This window comes from Plecotus auritus (genome assembly GCF_963455305.1).
Source record: "Plecotus auritus genome assembly, chromosome: 6".
NCBI lineage: Eukaryota > Metazoa > Chordata > Mammalia > Chiroptera > Vespertilionidae > Plecotus > Plecotus auritus.
Window position 1 is genome coordinate 27,956,539 of NC_137773.1, and position 23,551 is coordinate 27,980,089.

The 23,551-nt window shown below is 42.1% G+C and overlaps 1 protein-coding gene across 4 annotated transcripts in view; it reads right to left on the reverse strand.

Moving 5' to 3' along the window:
- ARHGAP26 (Rho GTPase activating protein 26) overlaps positions 1 to 23,551 on the reverse strand; it is a 428,404-nt gene that overhangs the window by 77,662 nt on the left and 327,191 nt on the right. For all 4 annotated transcript variants that reach the window (XM_080672378.1, XM_080672379.1, XM_080672377.1 and 1 more), the window contains exons 18-19: positions 23,087 to 23,246; positions 7,339 to 7,477 (exon numbers count right to left, since the gene is read on the reverse strand). In XM_080672378.1, the coding sequence (XP_080528504.1) occupies positions 7,339 to 7,477; positions 23,087 to 23,246 (299 nt within the window). The remainder of the gene's footprint in view (positions 1 to 7,338; positions 7,478 to 23,086; positions 23,247 to 23,551) is intronic.

Genomic DNA, 23,551 nt, shown 5'->3' on the forward strand with positions numbered 1-23,551 from the left:
GGCTAGCATCTCATCTTTCTGGATGTCCAAACCTCACTGGCAAAGAGGAGGGGGAAGCTGACTTTTTTTTTTTTTTTAACAGCAGCTCATGATGCCTCGCAGAGCCAGAAGGGGGTAACTCTCTCTCCACATGATCAAACAGGGAGGAAAGGGAGTTGCCAGACAGAAGGAAGTTCTGTAGAGACCCAGGGGTTTATGCAAAATATATTAAGGCAAAAGGAAAATACCCAGTGGCTTTCCTGTGTGTGGTGGGGAGAGAGGTGTACTTTCTCCCGGCTTGTTAAAGTTTTGCAATGAGGTCTGCAATGTGTCATCTTGACAAGATAGGATGATAATAGCATGGCAGCTTAATGAATTTTGCAATAAAAAATGATGAGTGCACTGCAATTTCAGAGTTTACCACCTCTGGGAAACACCCAAGTTCACTGGAAGCTTGGAATCACTTTTTGAAGCAATTTTGTTTCCCTGTAACTTTGCTTTGGATACTGGTGGCGTGCCAAGCCACACTACTTCTGAGGTGGTCTGATTTCACGCTGACCCAGCCTCAGTCCCTATGATAAAAATAATCTTTAAAGCAATTTGGGCAGTGTGTTGGTACACATGAAAACAATTTGGGCAATGTTTTAAAAAATAATCTTAAAATGTAGTTTGGGCTGTGACTGGGCTAAACAATGAGTTGATGCATAAAAATCATGGTCAGTTGTTTTGACCACAGGACACAGTTCATGATGCTACAACCTGTGGCAGGTTGTCTTCAGCAAAAACCACCACTGATTTTGGTCCTGTGTGGACTGAATTATTCTCTCCCCATGGCGCTCAGAACAACGCTTTACTTTGCAAAGGGAAAGGATGCCAGTAACACTGGATTTCAAGAGAGAATGGGGAAGTCATTGTGGCTGACCCAGGACTGAATGGTTCAGGCAGTGGGACAATGAGGCACAATGGGGATACCAGGACCTGAAACAAGAACATTTCAAAAACCAAAGTGTACGAATGAGCCTCTAATCAATGCTGAACAGGGAGTTGAAAAATGAGAGTTAAATGGATACTCTTCCACTCATAACTTAGCCCTCTTTTCTGCCTGAGAACTTACTTTTGAGTCAAGACACTGTTCCTTTAATCTATGGTCCCTCAATATCTGAGGGAGTCCACATATAGACTACTTATATTATTGTGCATCAGAAAGAAGACAATTATATATTTACATATTTTTAATACCATGACACATTGCAAAATGGGTTTCAGATAGTAACTGAAATGTATAATTAGGAGGTTTTGTTTTTAATAAGGTAAAATGAATCAATGCATAATAAATATGCATCTGTTTCAATTTAGAAAGTCAGGAAATACAAATACCCTACCAGTATTTTGGTGTGTCAATATTCAGTTGGTTTTCTATACATAGAAACATACACACACACACAAACACACTTTTTTCTTTTAACAAAGTGGGATAATATCATATCTACTAATGTGCTATCTACTGTGTTCACTTAGTGATAATGCCAGAGATCTGAGCCTATCATGTGCTTTTTTTCATTTACTGATCTTGAACTTCTTCCCTGCCAAGGGTTTTCCACAGCATCATTTTTTAATGGATGCATCAACTATATGGTTTTCAGTCACACATGGTAACCACACATAATTAAGCCAAGAGCCGCATTACACCTTACAGCCTGTGGATAGGAACCCATGTGGATAAGCACGTCATCTGCCAAGACAAGCAGGTGTGTCCAGAGTGCGCATCACCTGCAGAGGCAGCCTGAGAAAAGGCACAGGCTGCAGCCCTGCCTGCTCGAAGAAAGGCATTACGTAAGACTTTGAATAGTATGAATTCCCAGTGACTTTTCAACGAGGAAGACACACATGAGAAGTATACGAGCTAAGTTCTCCACCTCTCACTGGGCCTGTCTGGGACAAGGTCCAGGAAGAATTAACTGAACTAAAAGAATTAATCAGAACTATAATCCCAGCAGCTAGTTAACATGATCCCTGTAAAGTAAAGCCCAAGAATCCATTCCCACCCCCATCAACACTGTACAACTCATCCCCGGCTGCTGATGTATTTGCACTCAAGCATCAAACAGGCTCTGGCTGAGCTAGGGAGACTGCATTACCCTTCTGCAGGGGCTCTCCTGGGGAATCTGCAGCCTCGGGTGGTGGTGGTGGGGGGAGGGTAGAGATATTTAGTCAAATGTAAGGGAAAGGTATAGCTTGATGATAATCATCGTAATCGTAGCTAATGTTTATTAGGTGCTTACTATGTTCTAGGCCCAATGTCAAGTACTGCACATGCACTGTTTCACTTAATCACGGTAATTTCCTTCCAAGAAAGCTATTACTAGTGATGGATTTTACAGATGAGAAAAATGGAGGTTCGGACAAGGGAAAGTAATGTACTCCAGGTCTCAGAGTCAAGATGGCACAGAAACAGTGCCGGGAGGCACAGAGCTCCTACTTTCAATCATCACACCAGGCCTCCCCCAATCCTGACAGACAAAGAGATGTTCTGGTAATGACAGAAAACGAGAAACCTAGATGGTGCCCCCTCTCCCAAGCCAGTGCTTCTTTACTGTAGCTGTCTTCAGCACTGCCTGGGAGCTTTAAAATACAAATGCCTGAGCTGCAGAGCCAAGACCTGGTTCAGTATGTACCAGAGAGGAAACCAGCCACCTTTTTTTTTTTTTTTTTTTTAATATATTTTATTGATATTTTACAGAGAGGAAGGGAGAGGGATAGAGAGCTAGAAACATCGATGAGAGAGAAACATCGATCAGCCGCCTCCTGCACACCCCCCACTGGGGATGTGCCCGCAACCAAGGTACATGCCCTTGACCGGAATTGAACCCGGGACCCTTCAGTCCGCAGGCCGACGCTCTATCCAATGAACCAAACTGGTTTTGGCCAGCCGCCTTTGTTTTTAACAAGCTCCTTACATGATTCAAATGCACACCCAAGAATAAGATCCAGTATTCCAATCAATACATTTCCACACCTGGGTGGATATACCAAAAATCTGGGACAATGTAAGTGATAAATGTCACCTTGCAACTTCTTAGAAGAAATCTAAAATGTACAAGACCTGGTTGCTTGTTTCCTCTAATCCCAGGCTCTACCTTCTACATTTGTTCAGAAAACTAAAAGTACAGTTTGCTTGTCAGTGCCTTTCACCTCGATATACCAGTGCAATGTCTGCTGTGTGGTATTATCGGCATGGAAACGTAGAGATTAAACACTAATATCCTTTGCTACCATTTGTCTGGCAGCACTGTTGAAAAACCTGGCAAGGTGACCCTCAGGAGCCTCCTCTCCAGGAAGAGGGAGGCAGCTGACAATCTGAGGCCGGAAGTGTTGGCACAGAGTCACTCCTGAGAGAAAAGGATGGGCTCCAACTTCTGTACAGAGCAGGGCCCTGCGGAGAGGTGGGGGAAAACATGTGCTGATGGGAACAATTGGAGCCTCTCAAATGGAAGCACCAAGCGAACTACTCTGGGAGTTTCAGGGACTGAAGAGAGGGCTGACCCATGAAAGACTAAGGAGATAATAAACTGCAAGTACATCACCGAGGAGAAAAGGCATAATTGGATTCAAAAGAGGCAGATACGCAGACATAAGGGGAAACGAGGTGCTGAAAAATATCATATGCCAAGTTTGAAGGTAGAGGAGAGGTTGTGTGTGTGTGTGTGTGTGTGTGTGTGTCCACACAAACATGATCTCTCTAACAAGATATTTGCTCTGTGGCAAGAATCTGAAGAAAGGTAAGGTTACATCACACCTGGGCAGGTGTCACATCATGAAACTATGCACAGCATGTTTATATCACTGAGTGCCTACAGTGATATAAACAACCAACTAATGATATCTGAACCCAAGTCTAGTCAAGTGGACAAAATAAATGCGATTTTTTATATTTATGTTAACATGAAGGATCTGAATCTGTCAAAAGTCTAGAGCAAAGTCTGTGGACTCCAAACTGTGGTACATACTCCATGGGCAGAACACAAGACGATTCTGGGATTGGATATGAGTGAACCTTCTTTATCTTAATGGTTACATATTTATTTTCCTGTATATTAGAGAAGAGAACAGTGAGACCATCAAACTCATGTTTTTGGAGCTTTTACTGAGTAGGAATAGGCCATGTAAAGAAGTGAGTTGATTTAAAGTTGATGTAAAGACATGTATTAAACAAACAACAGTGAATGAGTTATGTGGTCGTGGCACAAAGAGTGAACGAAGGTTTATGAAAATGATCCAGGTTTGGGAAGTAGGGAGTTAGGTATAGAAAAAGGCCTCACACTGAAAAACATTGTGATCACTAATATGCAATTATTATTATGGAATACACATTATGGAAATGCAATTTCCCCTACAAATCAGCTGTGGGATCTTTATCTATATTTGAATTCCAAAGAGTAAACTCAGCAAACAGCTTTGATAAATCAGTCTTCTGTCTTTGTCCACAGACCAGACAAAGGGAAGCATAAGGGGTGTGAAGACTTTATTGTGCACTGGCACTTGTTCATTTAACCCTGATGGGTGGCCAGATTACAACCTAGGAGGGGCGATTGCCAGTAGAACCTTCCAGCTCTTGGCCCAGTCTTCCTCAGCATCAATTCACCCAACTCCTCTTATTGTCCTCTGTCAGCCAGCTGGGATACCATTCTAGTTTCCCAGAATAAAAGGGGGGTTTCTGAAACAGATTATTAAAAATAATATTCACCTATACATATCTATATACTTTTCAATGAAAATGTTTCTTTTGAAATGTTTCTTCTCTGAGAAATGGGGGAAAAGCTAAGCACCCCACGAATATTCAAGCATATGGAGATTTTGGTGTTGCTTTCAGGGAGCATTTACTAACATTTGGAGGAAAGAGGTACTGCTTTACCCTCTTCCCATCTCCCACCCCCCATCCGCCATCTGCAGACAGGGCCAGCAGTTGGCTTTGCAGCTTAGGCAGGTCTGCTTTCACACATCCTTAACTTTCATCCCCTGCCTGTGTGATAAAATTAATCGTGGGTAAGGGTCTAATTGATTTTCTCCTGATCTCCATCTTCTTTCCTACGTGCGCCCAGAGTATGCTTCTAGGCCTGTCCCAGAGCTACCTCTGCTTCAGTCTCATCATGACCTCGGCACTATGGAAAGCTTAGCAGCATTTACCAGCACTATCTGATCTGTCCCAATCTGCACTGTACACGTTTGTACAAAACATGAGGTGACCATGGCTCTCCTGGAAACCCGAGAAGCACATCACCCCACAGTCTTGTTCGTGGCAGATGTGAGTATAGCCAGGCCTTTTCCAAGTGTTTGCTGGTACATGTGGAGGAGCCCAGGCCATGTGGACACCACAGTGAGAATGTGCCAAGCTAGACAGTCAAGAGGAACACAGATTATCATTCGAAGGGAAGCCAATCCAGGTACAGGGTCAAAGCCCTAAAACCGTGCATATCCATTGACCTAGAAATATTTCCAGGAATTTATCTTAAGGAAATGATCATGACTATGAATAGATTTAGCTACAAAGATCGTAACAGTAGCTTTATTCATAAATGCAAAATATATGAATCATCCAAATGGTACTAAATACACCAAGGTACAGCCATATTATGGGATACTGTGACATCTTTAAATGCATGATATTTGGGATGGAGGGGTGGTAAAGATTTGTTTTCAGGAATTATGATAAGGAAAGCCATCACTTTTAAAATGTGAGGGGCTACTAAAACTCATTTTTGTAACAAAGGAAGAGAAAGATCCCAATCCTGATAAGGAGCCTCTTCTCTTCAAGGCAAAGCAGGTCCTTGTTCCACTTTGTGTTGTGTTCTAGTTATAGTGATAATAATAACAGCCATCCACAGCATTTACTGAGCACGTACTCTGCACCGGGCACAGTTCAAAGTGCTTTAATCCTCACAACAACCCTGTGAAGGATGAACAACCGTCTGATCAGTGAACAGCAGAGGTGGAACTCTCACCCAGCTCACCGAGGCAATCTGGCTGGTGCCATGTGTCTTATTTTATTTATTTATCTATTTATTTATTTATTTTTATGTTTTCACTGATTTTAGAGAGAGGGGAAAGAAGAGAGGGGGGGAGAGAGAGGGAGAGAGAGAAACATCAATTCGTTACTTCCAACACACACTCTGACTGGGAATCAAACCTGAGACCCTTTGGTGCAAAGGACAACGCTCAACCAACTGAGCCACAGTGACTAGGGTGATGCCATGTCTTTCAAACAGATATCCTACTGATTCCCTGAAGGCACATATTTCTACGGGAGCAGTATGTGCAGACTTGCCATTATCTATTCACTTGTCTGCTTCCCTTCCTCGGTTGTGAGCTCTTTAAAGACAGGCCGTATTTTTATTTTTCTGTTCTCTGGCAGACAATCATGTAAATGTTGGCTGTGTGAATGAACCAGCCTTGGTATCTGCATATGATTCAACAATAACTAATAATAATAGCCATGGCTCTCAGCTGTCAGCCCAGGCTTTGTGCCAGATGTTTAATGCATTAACTCCATTTAAACCTCACAACTTCCCTATGAGGTTGGTACTGTGATCCCTACTTTACGGATAAGAAAACTGAGGCTGAGAGAAGGCAAAAGGCTTGTCTGTGTGTCGCTGCTGGCACAGGAACCCAGGTCTATACTCAACTCTCTCCTTATAAATGCTAAATAAGACTGGGAGCATTTTAGAGAGCAGTCACCAGATGACTGCAAAAAACTCAGAAATCCTGAGATGAAAACAAGTTTTGAAACAATCATAGTGCTTACATCCTGTTGTGGAACAAGGATGGTGTTATTCCCTAATGAATTCATTAATTAATGTCACATATTTATTATGTGTCCACTCCACGCCAGGCCCTGTGAGAGGTGGAGTAGAAGGAAGAGCAAAAGAAGGTCCTGCCCACACAGAGTCACAAACTAGTGGGGCATGTGACTCACCCTAATAAGCATCTAATTACAGACTGAGAAAAGGGAGGGAAACTGTTCTTTGGGAGCTGCTAACAAAAGGGGGCCCAAAGATGCGAGGCCTGAGCTGAGCTCTTATCATGTAGCAGGAGGGAGAGAGGCTCAGTTGTTTGCTCATAGGAGATCTGGAAAGAGAATCTGAACAGCCTGGCCCTGGCCTTTCATTCTCAGCAATACAGCCTTCTCTCCCATTAGGGTTACACAGCCGTGGCACCTTGGAGGGCACAGTGCAACACAGTCCTCAAGGATGCAAAGGGCAGAGGCCCACAGAGAGGACAGAGGTGTGGCCCCTGAGCAGCCGGAGGCAGAGGTGGCAAGGGATGTCCCTGGGGTATAACGCTAACCCTGAGCGCAGGACTCACGTTTCTCTGTGGACTGCATGGCATGGAAGAGCGTCAGGGGCCTCTCGCTGCAGGACGGGGGCTTGGAGTCACTGCTCTTCTTCCGAGACAGGTGCAGCTGGGCATTGGTGAGAGGCATTTCAGGCACGGTGTTAAATATCTGCAAGTATAATTGCATAGGATGGTTACAGGCTGCCGTAAACTGGGGAGAAAGCAGAACCAGTACAAAGGCGGGTGGTGATGTCTAAGAATCAGCAACAGACCTTGAGAAGACCACCAGTGTTTGCTCAGGACTTCACTGTAATCATCTCTAGGAAGTGGGTTAAACCTTCTTGTTGGGAAGTGTATCCCAGACCTTGGTAACCATTTACTTCCATCTCTAACCCCTTCTCCTATTCTTTCACTGATCTTCTTTTGTTCTTCTCTCCAGGGGACATGGGAAAAATCTGTGCTAAATCTAAGCCATTGGCTGTTAACAAGGCTTCAAGTTTTGTGACCACCTTTGTGAAGAATCAATTAGTCAAAATCTTTTTACTTTTCTGGTTCTCTTTTCCAGTTCTCAATGACGGCTTCACAACTTTCTCAGAGTGTGAAATATGCATTTATATAACACTCCAAACAGAACTCCAGTGCAGGGCACCATTTCCTCATTCGTCCTCAGTCATCTTCAGGGGGGCATCCTTTCTAGTGTTATATTTGATGCTGAGCAATTTTTTCCCTTATTTATAAGAAGGGGAGGGACTTGTTGTTTTTCCTTGCGATGATAAAAGAAATGTATAAATACTACAGGCAATTTGAAAAAAGCATCAAGAAGAAAACAGAAAAACTCTCCCAATTCTAGGATAATCACTATTAGCTTTTGAGTTTTATTTTCTTATAAATGTTTAAGTTTCTTTTTTTTTTTAAAGCCCAAGGTAAAAAATGAGAAGAAAATGTTAGACAAAATCATGACAACTCTCGTCTTTTTTTCTACAGACACAAGGCCAGCAGAATTATCCTATATAATAAAAGGGAATATGCAAATTGACCCTCATGCCATCACAAAGATGGCAGTGCCCATAGCCACAAGATGGCGGCACCCAGTCCCTTCAGCCCCGCTGGAGTCCCCCAGTCCTTTCAGCCCCCCATTGAGAGTGGACAGAGGGGCATGGGGGCTTCATCACCGTGGCAGCAGAGAAGCCCCCAGGCCTGACAGACAGAGAGCGGACAGCGGGGCATGGCGGCTTCGTTCGTGTGACGGCGGTGGTGAAGCCCCCAGGCCCAGCAGACAGAGAGCGGATAGCAGGGCATGGTGGCTCCATTTGCGCAGTGGCAGCGAAGCCCCCAGGCCCCGCAGAGAGCAGAGAACCATGGGGAGTGGGCCTAAGCCGTCAGCAGAACATCCCCTGACGGCTCCTGGATTGGAGAGGGTGCAGGTCAGCTGAGGGACCCCCCCCCCATGCACAGATTTCATGCACCGGGCCTCTAGTTATAGTATAGACCACTTATACGGTTAGTTACCATGATTATAGTAGCCACCATTCAATGTTGGTTCCCTAGGGACCGGCCGCTGCATGTGTTTCACAGGTGGCTCATTCAGTGCTGTGACCTGAGCAATAAGTACTCTTCTCACCATTTATAATGAAGAACCGAGGCAGAGAGGTTAAGCTGCCACAATCACAGATGTAACTACAGATGATCACATAGAAACCCATGTCCTTAGATTTTCCAGATTCAATTTTCAATGAATAAAATAATAACAGCAGCACTAATTCATGCAATCAAGAAAGATCTTTCGAGCATGTTGCCTATGGTTAGAGTTTGCATCCAGTAGCTGTGATTTGTTGAGTCTTTGCCATGCCAGGCACCAGGTTAAATGCTTTGTATTGGTTATCTCACTTAATGTTAAAGAATACTTTTCCATAATGATGATTATATTCTTTATATAGTTTGATATTGTATACATTTCATTCAACATTACATTGTGACATTTCCTCCTTCATTAAACAATCTTCTAACACCCCCACTATATTAAATCAATATTTATCGATCCACTCATTATTGTTGCTTCCTCTTTAGAACTAGCCTCCTTCTGGATTTTGTCTTTTCTGACAGTCATGAATAATGAGAGGATGATGGTGGCAGCCCACTCCCTTAAACTATGGGTGGCCCTAAACATGTTAGAGTCTTTCTCATGGCTTTCTCTCCTTCGTGTGTGCATTTAGAAGAACTCAGAAGCTGATAATATAGGAAGCAAAGTCATAAGAATGATAAAAATTTCAGTCCAAACAGCTGCTCTCCATGGGTTGGCAGGTCCTTGGGCTCCAATGATGCCAGCCAGCTGGTTCAGTCCATCTCATTCCCAAACACAGCTGTCTGAAAACAGCATTATCATATTTTCCCCAGGGGACTGAATTTTCAACAAAATAAATCGAATCACAACATAGTGGAGTTCAACTGGGGCAAGGGAGTAAGGGGAGAAGGGGACTTCACGTAAAAACAACTGAGATCATTTGGCTTCTAGAGGAGTTGGCATGCACCTAAAAATAAGTACCAGTGCTATACATGTCCCCAGTCTCTTTTTGGGTGTCTGCAGGGGAAGAAAAGAGAAACTATGATTGTTGTTGAGCTCAAGGACCACAACCTCTAAGAAGCTTTCTCTCCCCTTTACTTAGATCCCCAAATAAGCTGAACCATGGCTGCTCCTGGGTGACAACCTGCCTGTGCACCGTTATCACTGATATTTAAACACTGTTCCTTTAGATGAGTGTTCGCATCTGCTTGGTCAACTCAACACAGCAAACAGGCTGAGCATTCCACAATGAGAGATTTCCTGACCAGCACAGCTAAGCAGAGGAGAGGCCAGGGCAGGAACCTGGGGCTGAAGTAACTAATACCTACACTTTCCATGTCCTCAGCAGTCATTATTCGTTCAGCTCAGCTTTTTTAGCCAATCCTGACTATAGAGGCAGGAGGCTTCAAACCCCAAGGATGTATTTCAACAAATAATGGTGTCTCTTAGAACCCTTCTGCCTCTGGCCGCAAGTACAGCACATTCAGCAATCCCTACCTAAAAACGTTTGAAATGAATTCAAACGTAGTGATAGGGGTCCTGCTATGCCTAGTGTCCCCCAGGTTTTGTCTCTCTTTTCTTTTCTTTTTTTAAATATATTTTATTGATATTTCACAGAGAGGAAGGGAGAGGGATAGAGAGTTAGAAACATAGATGAGAGAGATACATCGATCAGCTGCCTCCTGCACACCTCCCACTGAGGATGTGCCCGCAACCAAGGTACATGCCCTTGACCGGAATCGAACCCGGGACCCCTTAGTCCGCAGGCCGACGCTCTATCCACTGAGCCAAACTGGTTTCGGCTCTCTTTTCTTAACAAGTTACTGAGAGTGAGATCCCCACCAACTACAATGGGAACAGTTTAATTTCAACTGTAACCAAAAATGTGAGCACTTGCCTTTTCCTAAAACTGTAGTAAATGCTAGAGAAACAAAGAAGAGTAAGTTGTAAGGAAGAACCGTGGATTTCCAGGGGTCCTCAAACTTTTTAAACAGGGGGCCAGTTCACTGTCCCTCAGACCGTTGGAGGACCGGACTATAGTTTAAAAAAAAACAAACTATGAACAAATTCCTAGGCGCACTGTGGGCCCGGGACGAGTGGGCTGCTAAGCAGGACAGGCAGTGGCACCCGGCAGGCCGGATAAATGTCCTCGGCGGGCTGCATGTGGCCCGCGGGCCGTAGTTTGAGGACCCCTGAACAGATGCCTGAAAAAATTGTGCTTAAACACATCCGAGCAGGAAGAGACAGGAGAACATAATATTTCATTGGCTGTTTCGTCTAAGTCAGGAGTCATGGCCTTTTTTCTGCCAAGGGCCATTTGGATATTTATAATATCATTTGTGGGCCATACAAAATTATCAACTTAAAATTTAGCCTGCTACATTTGGTCAAACATTTAATTAACTCACCCCTAATGCCTCGGCAGGGCCAGACCAAGTGATTTCTTGGGACTTAAGCAGCCCTCAGGCCAGACGTTCCCTACCCCTGGTCTAAGAGCATATTAGAATACACTCTAGAAGGAGATTTTCACTGGGGGAAGTGTTAGCATCCTGAAGGCCAGTTCTCTTCACTGTGAGCCAGGCCCTAGCCTCAGATGATAGGGCCGTACTCAGGCTCAAGTGCAATGGTGTGCCAAGTGAGTGTGCTGCAGGGTGTCAAGGGCCAGACATCAGACTATCACCACTGCCATAACAAGTTTTCCCAAGTACAAGGGCATTTTGTAAATCAGACTACATCAGAGCAGATGACATGAACCTTCATCAAAGAGTCTGAGAAATCATTCCCCAAATTACTGTTCATTTAACCCTGAAACTTGAATACATGAAATCATTTAAAAGCTGCTCCTTGTCTGGCCACCTTTCAGCCAGGTCTGTACTAAAAGCTCCAGTTGGAATTCTGATGGGAAACTGACTTATTCACAATTTTGTTGGTTATTCTAATCCTATTTTGTTTGGAAGAGATACTTTCAAGAGAATGAAATGAAGTTCCCTTCATTCTTTGGGGAAGAATAACAGTACCAATGAATGATGGATGGGAAAGCTTATATAATCTATGAGAAATGGATTTATGGAGCTCTATCATGTGGCTGGAACAACCTACTCATTTCACAGGGCCTTTCCAAATTAACACAAAAGAGGAGGGAGACTTGTGCTTTGCCATAAGGCCCTTGTTAATTCTGCCCAAACTTACAAACTAATTCTGACTTACTCAGGAATGCCTTAGAAATAAGTTATTAGGAAGAGTGTAAACCTTCTGGAAGCTACTGGGGAATAAGACTGTAAAATAAAAATATAACTCTGGATAACTCTTCCAAGTATCCCCATTTCAAGCTTCCTATATATGGAATTAGCAGAACCATAAATTCCAAGCCTTGCAGCAGAGTGGTCAAGGGTGGCTGGGCCTCTGCAGTCAGACTGACCCGGCCTGAATCCTGGTTCTACCTACTCAGTGGGCAACAACCACAGCTACAATGACCTCACCATCACTGTCATATCACCACAAAAAAATATAGACCAGGAAACTGCAGTCATTATATGGGTAGAAAGCAAACAGGCTTTGGAGCTAGACAAGCTTTGGAACTCTTGGTCTATTTCCCTCTTGAAAATGGGGACCTAACACGTGCCCTGCAGAGCAATTGAAATGATAATGCACATAAAATGCTTAGCACAGAACTGGGCAGAGATAAGCAGGAGGTGGGGGTGGTATAAAAGATAATAGAAAGAACCAAGATCATTTGAGTGCTTATCATCTTAAGTTATTTACATGGGTTATCTTATTATTTTACTCACAACAACCCTACAAGGGAGGTACTATTATTCTTGCCATCTGGTAGGTGAGGAAACTGAGACTCAGTGAGAGTAACTGATCAGTCCAAGGTCACACAGATGAGTACAGCTGACTGGACTTAGCTTGACTTTGTGTATCTTAATCACTAGTGGTCTTTATATCGACTATTATTTTGAGAGACAGAAGACAAAATGAAAAAGATCACATGATTTTAGAGTCTGACAGATCTCATTTTATCATTTACTAGCTCTGTGACTTTGAGGAAGTTACATAACTGACCTTCAGATGCCTCATCTATAAAAACCCAGGACTGTGGTGAGGACTGAAGCACCTAACACAATTTGATGCTCAGTGTTCAAAAGAAATTATTGCATCCAATAAAAAAGTATAAGAAGGGAAATAACTGGAGACTCAACAATGAATTATTTGCAGTCGGGACATGAGGATTTAATTTATAAGTGCAAATTTAATTACTGCTCTTTGCAAAACATCTATCGTAACTGCTTACAGCAATGTTAGAATTTGATGTTCTTTTTCCCTTGTGTTGCCTACAAAATTCAAATTTCACAGGCCTCCCCCTGAAGCCCATCTTGACACTGTAGACCACTGACATTTGTGAAATATGTTCTCCACATGTCTCATACACATTTTACACCTCTTCTAATCCCATTCGTCACGTGCCTCTGCAATTTACAAGGATGAGAACCTCCCTATAATGTGTGAGGCATACTCATTATTATGTGCTGTGATTTTTATGGGAGGAAAATTAGGTCATGATGAAGAGTTCTTGGTCTATAACTGCAAAGTAGTTCTGAGGCAATAAATCAACAACAGGGGCCTGGGATTAAAGAGCAAAACAGGAAGGCTCCTCTGAGAGAAGAGAAGAGGCATTTTCTTGAGACACTAATGCATCGGGGTCCCAAGTAATAATGGGTAATAACAAGCATGTGCTTGTTTCAACTGAGGAGGTTCTGCTTTGGGAGTGGAGGGCTAGACCTACTGAGCAGGGCTCACACACTGCTCTTTCTCATGATAGATTGTGGAGGGAAACTGTGTAGGGCACGGCAGCCACAACCCCAGTGTCTTTCTCCTGGAAGCTGAACCAGTCTCAGCAGGGCTCATTTATTGCTACAGTTAAGAAGCCAAGTGCAGAGGCTGCAGTTACACAGAGGGTTTTTAAGGAGAGTTGGAAGTCCAATGTCCTGTTGATATCAGCATTTTGGCAGAAGGATCGACAATTTGAGGGAGTTTTATTAAAAATCCCTCAGAAGGAACCATTTGGTTAATGGCCAAGTGCCATTTGGTTAATGGCTTGGGAATCCATGGGATGCTGTGACTGTCCCTAGCACCAGAAAGATTCTATTTCCTGTTATCTTTGTTGACAGAAAATAGGATAAAATACAACAAAACTCCATCCTCATTTGAGTAACATTAAAGGAGCTTCACAGATCAAACAATGATCTGTTATCTAGGGCTTACTGAAGGGAACATACATGCTCAGATGCACAGCCGTATCACATGCATGAAGAGCAACTTGCACAACACTTGACACTTAAAAGGGGAAACAGGCCTAGGACAGAAGCATTCCAGCCAAGCATACAAGTAAATCTAGATTACCTTTAAACTTAACATGGAGAGGACCAAAATAAGTTCACTCAGAAACCAATGGAAGAAAAGGCAATAAAACCCCCCAAAAGTAAAGCCCTAGCTGGTGTGGATCAGCTGGTTGGAGCATGGTCCTGTACACCAAAAGGTGGGTGTAATTCCCGGTCAGTGTTGCCAGAAACTGTTCAAATCAATTGCATTTTATTAATTGATATACATTTTGTACATAAACCATAGCACTTATGGAATGGATTTCAGTACCGCCAACAGATCAAGGAAGTCTGGTGGGCCCAAACCAACTCTATCACAACAACTGCATTGAAAGATACTACAATTTGAATGGGAATGCAAGGTTGTTTAGGATTTGGTGCTTATCCTAGGTGTTAAGTGGGTGTTCCATAGTTGCTAGGTCTTCTTGATATATAAGATTAAAAGTTAACATATATTTTAAAGGGGAACTGATCTTTGGGCATTTCTAAGAATTAACAGCTCAAAGATAAACATTCCTAGCCCTTCCAAAGCAAAGGGGTGGACTGGGAAAAGATCATGATAATTTATTTTGTAAAACACCAACAGGCATTAAAAGGGACCTTACTGATAGAAGCATGTAGTATGTGGGCACATTAGAACACCACATCTTGCTTCATGTGCAGAAACCATTTAGGGTACCATAGCCAAAAGAAGTATTGTGAACTATTATAAAACAAGTGGGTCCAACTGTACTATGATATGGGAATTTAACAGGAAGATGTAAGAGATACACACACATATTAACCTGAGATTTCATCTTTCACCAAAACTATGAAAAGAGGCCATTTGTTTTCTTGACAGGGTTGTTCTTCCTAGACATCTAAATTTTTCAGAATCACTGGCAAGATAACTATTATAAAAGGAAAAGCTTTTAAGAAATAGCATTTCTGGGCTTTGGGTATATTGGGCAATATGGCATTCAACATTTTTTTAAAATCTTAACTAGAAGAATGTAAATATTGTTAACTTCCACTATAAGCCCAAGTACTTGATTTTTTAAGACAGAGTTGTCCATACAGAAAGAGAAATTTTCAATGATTGATCATTACCTTAAAACAAGCATGGAAACAGCCAAAATCTTTGCACTTTGAACTTTCAACTCTGAATCCTGACCACCAGTATAAAGCTCTCATATAATCCAAGTACAGTCCAGGACAGGAGTCACTGATGGGAAATGATGCCATGACCTGGTATTTCTGGGAAGTCTGGCCAGGAGAACCATTCAGATCTATCTCTGCCTTAAATTAAGTAAAGGCTATAGGTCAAAAGTTATACTCTCTGAGTAAGACGTTTTATATATAGCCACAAGTTTACAACAGTATGGTCAACTCTATTGTTTGCTATTTATTTAGTCAAGGAGTGATTTTGATTTCAAGGATCAGAGTCAATTTGTTCAGATTCCTAGGATGTCTTTCTAAAATGCTGATGTAATCATTTTATCCTCAAATTGGAAACCTCTAACAGCTCTCATTTTTCAGGCTTTCAGGCTCCCACTTCCTAGCTTTCAAGACCCTTGACAAAACGGGCTAAATCCAGCTGCCTGGCATTATCTCCCACTCCTTGTTAACATATAACCTACAATTCTTTCATAGCCACATCATTTTACTACACACAAACAGATGCATGTTGATTAACTGATTAATGTTCCCCAGGAAGGTTCCTGTCACCACTCTTTCTCTGCCTAGAAAACATCTATTTATGTGTCAGAGTCCACACAAGCAGAATTAAATATTTCTCCTCAGGGTGCTATATACTTTATTCATCTTACTGAATGTCACTTAGCACCCTGTATTATGGCTAGTTATACCCTGATAAAACAGGAGACCCTTGGAGAAAAAGGTTTCATCTTATTTATATTTGACCAATAGTGGATGCTCAATAAACATTTTTTGTATTACGTAGAGATGAACTAAAATAGATTTTAATAGCTTGGCCTGTGAAAGCAGTCCCTTGTTCCTCTCCTAACAAGCTGTTTTTTAAACTCTCCGTACTTCAGGTTCACAATTTGTAAAATAGAGATAAAAAATATTGACTTTATAGTGTTGCTATGAAAATGAAATGATATGGATGTAAAACTGCTTAGCACAATATCTTGAGAACAATAAGCTGTCAGTAAAAGTTAGCCATTACTATCATGAATAGTATTACTTCTAGTTTGTGTATATTAAAAATATCCATTACCTTCAACTAAGTAAATAAATCAGGATGTACTACCAACATGCAAAAAGAAAAAGCATCATGAGCCCCAAATATAATATCCTATCTCCTGGCTTTTTCCTCTCTGCCTCCGCTTACACTGGGGCATTTATTTCCTACAATTGTTCCATACATTGCACCCCTTCCCCTGGTCGGTTGGGGAGGTGAAGGATGATTTCTGGAGCACCGTTGACAGGGTATGTGGTTAGTGTGCTTAATGTGACCTAACTGAAGGTCTGTGTGAAACACATCAATAAGGTTCCGAGGAAGGAGATGCAGGTGGGTTCTCTGTGAAAAGACATGCTCAGCAGGGGATGTTTCTGGACAGAGAGCATGTGCTGTCTGGAGGGTGCATAGGATGTGCCAGTGACAACCTAATTCATCCTAGGCACATCCTCATTTCTAACCCTTGGAGCTGAATTTCCCGTGTTAGTCCTTAGTAAACAAGGAGGGGAGAGTAAAGTGGGAAGGAGGGATGGAAAGAGAATACTATATGCTTTAGTTGTTAAAATACAAGCCCTTTTCCTTCCCTTAAAAATATTTTAGTGAGTAAATAATCTGAATTTTCTAGCTGGCATGTATCCCCTGGCCCTCTTTTTAAAATGTCAAAGTGACTGAAGTAACACTCTGTTCTAGGCTTAGGCCTTGATAAGCCTTGCCCCTTCTGTGTTTGCTTGCTCTCTTGGAAGTTTGGCCTAGAGTCCTAGACTACTGCACAATGAGAGATCACACGGGGAGAAGAGAGGCTCTGTGGAGGAGGATCAAGATGTCCCAGCCAACAGCCACCACCAAGGTCCTGGACATGTAGAGTAAGGCCATCCTGGATCCTCTAGTCTCAGTCAAATGATCCCAGCTGATACCATTTGGGCACACCTAAGCCCTCCCAGAATTGTCAGGGGGGAAAAAAATCACTGCTGTTTTAAGTCACAGTCTTGGACATGATTTGTTATGTAGTGATGGACAACTGAAATAGGCATCTTATAATTCCCTCTCCCTTTCCGTCTCCCTCTCCCTCTCCCTTTCCCATGCCTAAATGTCTGTGTTTCTACATCCTCTTTCATGATTGTTTTCTACTTATTCCTGGATCCCTCCCAATTTTATTCCAAGGCACAAAGCAAATACCGTATGTAAAATATTTTTACTAAATGAGAGAATATTATGCCAGTAACTATGGTGGACATCACTTAATATCTGTATTAGGGCTTGTTTCAAGCAAGAGGGCATATGCTATCATACACTTCTTGTTGGGGGAAGGGATGAAAAAATGCTGTTGAAAAGCATTTCTTCAAGTGTGGTTTCAGGATTTTGGCCAACTTCTGACACTACAGTTGGAAAATTAGTCACTCCAGGACCTTTGTGAATGTATGTTATAGCCAAGGCCAAGGGAATGCTCATTAAATATTGTTACCTACAATCTCAATGGTATGGGTTTTACAAATTAAGTCTCTGACAATATTCATGGAAGGATATAAAAATGCTCTGGATTTGATGGCTGAAGTTCAGTTTTTTTGGCAGGAGATTCAAAGCCTTGTCTCCAGAAAGTCAGAGGCCAGAGTATGGCCATGGATGCTTAGGATTCCTGTGAGGTAAACATCACAGGCTTTCAAAGGAGGCCAAGGCAGCAGCTGCTCACTTTATACCATACCTGGCCTGAAGCTACATTTAAAAAGGAGTCAAGCTGCCTTATTCTAAGTTGTTTTTACCAGGAAGGCAAGCCTGATGAATATTAAGGATGTTCTCCCTGGAATAATGCACATATACATCATAGGCCCGACAATAAAAACCTCTGTTAAGGGTGTGTATTAGCTCCCTCAGGACTGGGGACATACACTCTGGTGTTTTCCCTCACACTCCTTCATCAGCTCCCACAGGAACATGGACCTCACTGTGATTCATCCCACTCTCTGGCACAGACTAATGCAAAAGAACATAGAACTAAGCACTGCGATACTCTTAAAATGCACCTCACAAGTCCACAGCAGAGTCATGAAATGTACAATTCAGCCAACTAGATGAGTCTCCTCACCAGTTCTTGCCCATATACTTGCAGGCCTGGCCATGCATTTCACATTTCATTTCTATTTCTAGATTTTGTGCCCAAGGCAGGATAGCTGCTTGTCTACACAAGTTTCAATATTGTTATTAGCAGTATCCGGTTCTTTTTTCTGTCGTGCTACTTTCAAATATGTTTTCTGGCTTGAACGCCCAAGGACCCCATAAAACAGCTACAGTTCAAACACCACTAGATACTACCTGCTATAAGGTCAAATATGTTCTTTTAGGGACATGAAACATAATCAAATTGCTTACTCCTTACCATTTAATATTATGTTCTTTAAGAAAAGATTAAGTTATAAAATGTACTATTTTGGGAGAAGGGCACATGTGACATTCAGGGATGGATTTGAGCTCTATTTTTAGAGAATTCTATTGAGACTGCTAAAAACAATGGTTTACACTTACTGGACCTTACTACCCCCCAGATTCTTGGTTAAATCCTTTACATAAATTACCTTATTTAATCCTCAGGACAAACCAATGGAAGGACTGTGGCACACTGGCCAGATGATAACCAAACTTGCTTCCCTCTTCTCTGAGTATATGGTTGGGTTGCTTTCCCAGCCTCCCTTGCAGTTAGATGTGGCCATGTGAATTCTGGCCAATGGAATGTAGAAGAAAATAAGGAAAGCATCATCTAGACTTGGCCCATATAAACTTATCCAATCTCCTATGTTCTCTCATTGCTTCCCCCAGCTGTCTATTGCAGAGATCTGCAGAGCAGAAGCAGAGCTACATGATGGGAGAACCTGGGTTACTGAATCACTCACTATACAAGATGCCTGCAGTGAACTGCTATGTGAGCAAGAGATCAACTTTTACTGTCCTCAGTCACTTGATATTTTTGGGTTGTCTGTTACAGCAGTTAGACTATACTGAAAGTATTTTTTAAAATAAGCCTAGTACTTAAACATACGACGGGAAACCATAAAAATACTAGAGGAATCCATAGGCAGAAAAATCTCTGACATATGCCAAAGCAATTTCTTCACTGATACTGCTCCTAGGGCAATGTAATCTAAAGAGAAAATAAACAAATGGGACTACATCAAAATAAAAAAGCTTTTGCACAGCAAAGGAAACCATCAATAAAACAACAAGAAAGCCTACTGCATGGGAGAACTTATTTGCCAATGATATCAACGATAAGGGTTTAATCTCCAACATTTACAGGGAACTCATGCAGCTTAACAAAAAGAAGATAAACAACCCAATCAAAAAATGGGCAACTGATCTAAACAGACACTTTTAGAAAGAAGACAGAAGGAAGGCCAAGAGACGTATGAAAACCTACTCAAAGTCACTAATCATCAGAGAGATGCAAATCAAAACAACAATGCGGTACCATCTCATACCTGTCAGAATGGCTATTATCTACAAATCAACAAATGACAAGTGCTGGCGAGGATGCGGAGAAAAAGGAACCCTCGTGCACTGCTGGTGGGAATGCAGACTGGTGCAGCCACTGTGGAGAACAGTATGGAGTTTCCTCAAAAAACTAAAAATGGAACTCCCATTTGACCCAGTGATTCCACTTCTAGGAATATATCCCAAGAAACTAGAAACACAAATCAGAAAGGATATATGCATCCCTATGTTCATAGCAGCACAATTCACCATAGCTAAGATTTGGAAACAGCCTAAGTGCCCATCAGCAGATGAGTGGATTAAAAAACTGTGGTATATCTACACAATGGAATACTACACTGCAATAAAAAAGAAGGAGTTCTTACCATTTGCAACAACATGGATGGAGATGGAGAACATTATGCTAAGTGAAATAAGCCAGGCAGAGAAAGATAAATATCACATGATCTCACTCATTTGTGGATTATAATGAACATAAACTGATTAACAAAAATAGAGCCAGAGACAGAGAAACATCAATCAGAACGACAAATCTCAGGGAAGGTAGGGGACAGTGGGAGTATGGGGGAAGAGATCAACCAAAGGACTTATATGCATGCATATAAGCCTAATCAATGGACACAGACAACAGGGGGGTGGGGCATGAATGGGAGGTGGGGGGTAATGGGGGAATAAGGACACTTATGTAATACCTTAATCAATAAAGAAATTAAAAATAAATAAATAAATAAAATAAGCCTAGAGAGGTTAAGCACAGCGAGTAAGAGGAAGCATATTTGTTCAAGGTCACATGGCAAGTAAGAGGTAGCATATTTTAATCCAAGTGGTTTGTCTTTAGAAACCATATTATTAACTGTAGTTCGACTATCTCCCCTCTATACAAGTTCATTTTTATCAGACATAACAAACTTCTCCCATACCTGATATACTATATTTGAAGGAGGTGGATGGAAGGAGGCCCAAAGTTTGGATTAAAAAGAAGATAATCTCTTCAAAAAAATCATTTGATTTCTATATCTCTTTATTAACCATGGGAGAGGGAGGCCATGCTGCTTACACACAACTTTGCAGAATACCCGTTACTTGTGAAAGTTTATACTCAGAGGTTCTTTAGTAGTTATTAATGCTCTATAACAACTTATGACCAAAATGTAGTGGCTTAAAACATACTCACTCCCTGCTTCTGTGGGTTAAGAACTCAGGAGAGGCTTAGCACGGTGGTTCTGACTCAGGGTCTCTTACGAGGTTGCCCTGGAGATGTCAGTTGGGGCTGCATGGTCTGAAGGTTTGAGCAGGGCTGCAGGATTCACTTCGGAAGCAGCTCACTCACGTGTCTGGCAAGTTGGTCTGGTTGCTGGCAGGAAGCTGGCTTCCTCCCCACAGGGCTGTGGGACTGCCTTTACAACACGGTAGCTTGCTTACCACTCAGTGAGCCCGTCCAGAAACCAAGGCAAATGTTATAAGGTCTTTTATGACTAGTCTCCAAAGTCACACTCCATTACTTTTGCAAAACCCTACTGATCACATTGGGATCACTGTTCCTATTGATCACACTGGGATCAATATTGGAATCTCTTATTCCCCTTGGAGGGGACTACACGATGGAGTGAATATCAGGAGACAAGGGTCCCTGAGAACCATTTGGAGGCCAGCTACCACAAGAGCCCATTCACAATATATGTGCTGGGTGCCTACTGAGAACCTAGGTACCAAAGTGAATAAAACTGACAACAGTCTCTGCTTTTGTGAAGCATACATTCTCGTGGAGGTCGCAAAGGCAACAGATCAAATCAGTAAGTAAATTATACAGTATGCTAAGAAGTGGTAAGTGCTATGGAGAAAGAGAGAGAAATCAGGATCAAGGGGAGGGTGAGTGTGTGAGGCTAGGACTGCTTGCAATTTTAAATACAGAAATCTAAATGGGACTCACTAAGAAGGCTTGAAAAGGGTGAGGAGACATGCCATGTAGTTATATGAAGGAAGAGTGTTTCAGGCCTGGAAACAGCAACTGCAAAGGCCTTGAGGTAGGAGGGGGCGCCGGGTGTGGGGAACAGCAAGGCAGCCCAGGTAGGAAATGAGATGAGGCAGTAACAGAGGGGAAAGTAGAGACCATGTGGGACATTCCAGGCTCTTAGAAGGGCTCAAGCTATCACTCAGTGACATGGAAAGCCCCTGAAAGGTTCTTAGCAGACAGCTGATTTCATTTGATTTAAATTTCAACAAATCTCACTCTGGTGGCTGATATCAGAATAGACAAGCCAAGGGTGGGAGCAGGGAAGCAAACGAGGAGGCTCTAATAAAAATCCCGACAAGAGATGATGTTAGCTAACGTTAGAGTGTTATTAGTGTAGGCGGTGGTAAGTGGTCTCGATTTATTTGGCAGGTTATCTAGCAAAATTAATTCACCATTCTAGGTAAAGATTTACTTAGAAGGAGCACATTTTTTATTTGACACCAGAGCTGTGGCTGTCAAATGGTGCTCCAGGGGACCCTGCAGCTTCTGAGAAGCTTCCTAGGATCTGCTATGTGGAGCTTGGGTGGAACAGATGAGTGAAGCACCATGCCCCTCCCCCAGTGTTATGAGGACAACTCTGTGTTGACATACTTCATTATGTGGAGTGAGGGAGGTCTTCTTAAGAAATGTCCTAAAGGAAAAGACAGACCACACACACACACACACACACACACACACACACACACACACACACATATATATACAAAGAATACACCATTTATATAACTGAAAGGCAAACTTCAGATTAGGAAAAATATTTGCAACACAAATGAAAATAGTTTAATGTCCCTAATATTAACTATTATAAATTCATATGAGGACAACTAAGTAAAAAAAAAAAAAATGGGCAAAGGAAATCTTCAAAATGAGACTTAGACTAGCACCTTCTTCATTGGATTGTTGTGAGGATAAAAAGGCAACATATGTAAAGGACTTAGCGCAGTTCCCACTATAGAATAAATGCTGTCACCACCGTAACTACTGGTGTTGTCACAGCGGCCATCCTGAGATTATTATTGCTGCTATCACTGCCACTACCAGCAACTTCATCATCATCACAATTCTCATTAGCAATGTGAACACCAGTCAACCCTAGATGCCAGTTCCAACTCAGCCATCCCCAAGGCAAATTCTTCAGTGCCTAATTATACTTATATTACCTTATCATGGTTTTCGATCAGGATCTCAATGACAATGTTCTGAAATTTGATATCCATGATGGCAGCTACTGTTTCTTCCTGAGGCCGAAGCAGGGTGGGTCCAAACACCACGCCAAGGTTTGCCACTGTCATCAAATTTTGCTTGTGGTTGTTAGCAACACTAGGAAAAAGGGAAAGGCACAGATGAGAGAAATAGTATACAAATAAACAGCTGACTTCCCTCTACCTTTCCTATTTTTCAGCTTCTCATCTAGAAGAAATCAGACCTTGGGATACCTTCCGATATCCTTGGAATTCAAAGACAGACTTTTCTACTCATAGTTTCATCTATCAAAGCTTCAGAAATCTTCAGTATCCACGCTATTTAGCTATTTAATATTATCATTTCCATTTTGCCTAAACAACTAACCGACCATAGCAGCTGCCTTCCAAAATATGAACCTTTGTACATCCGAATCCCTGTTC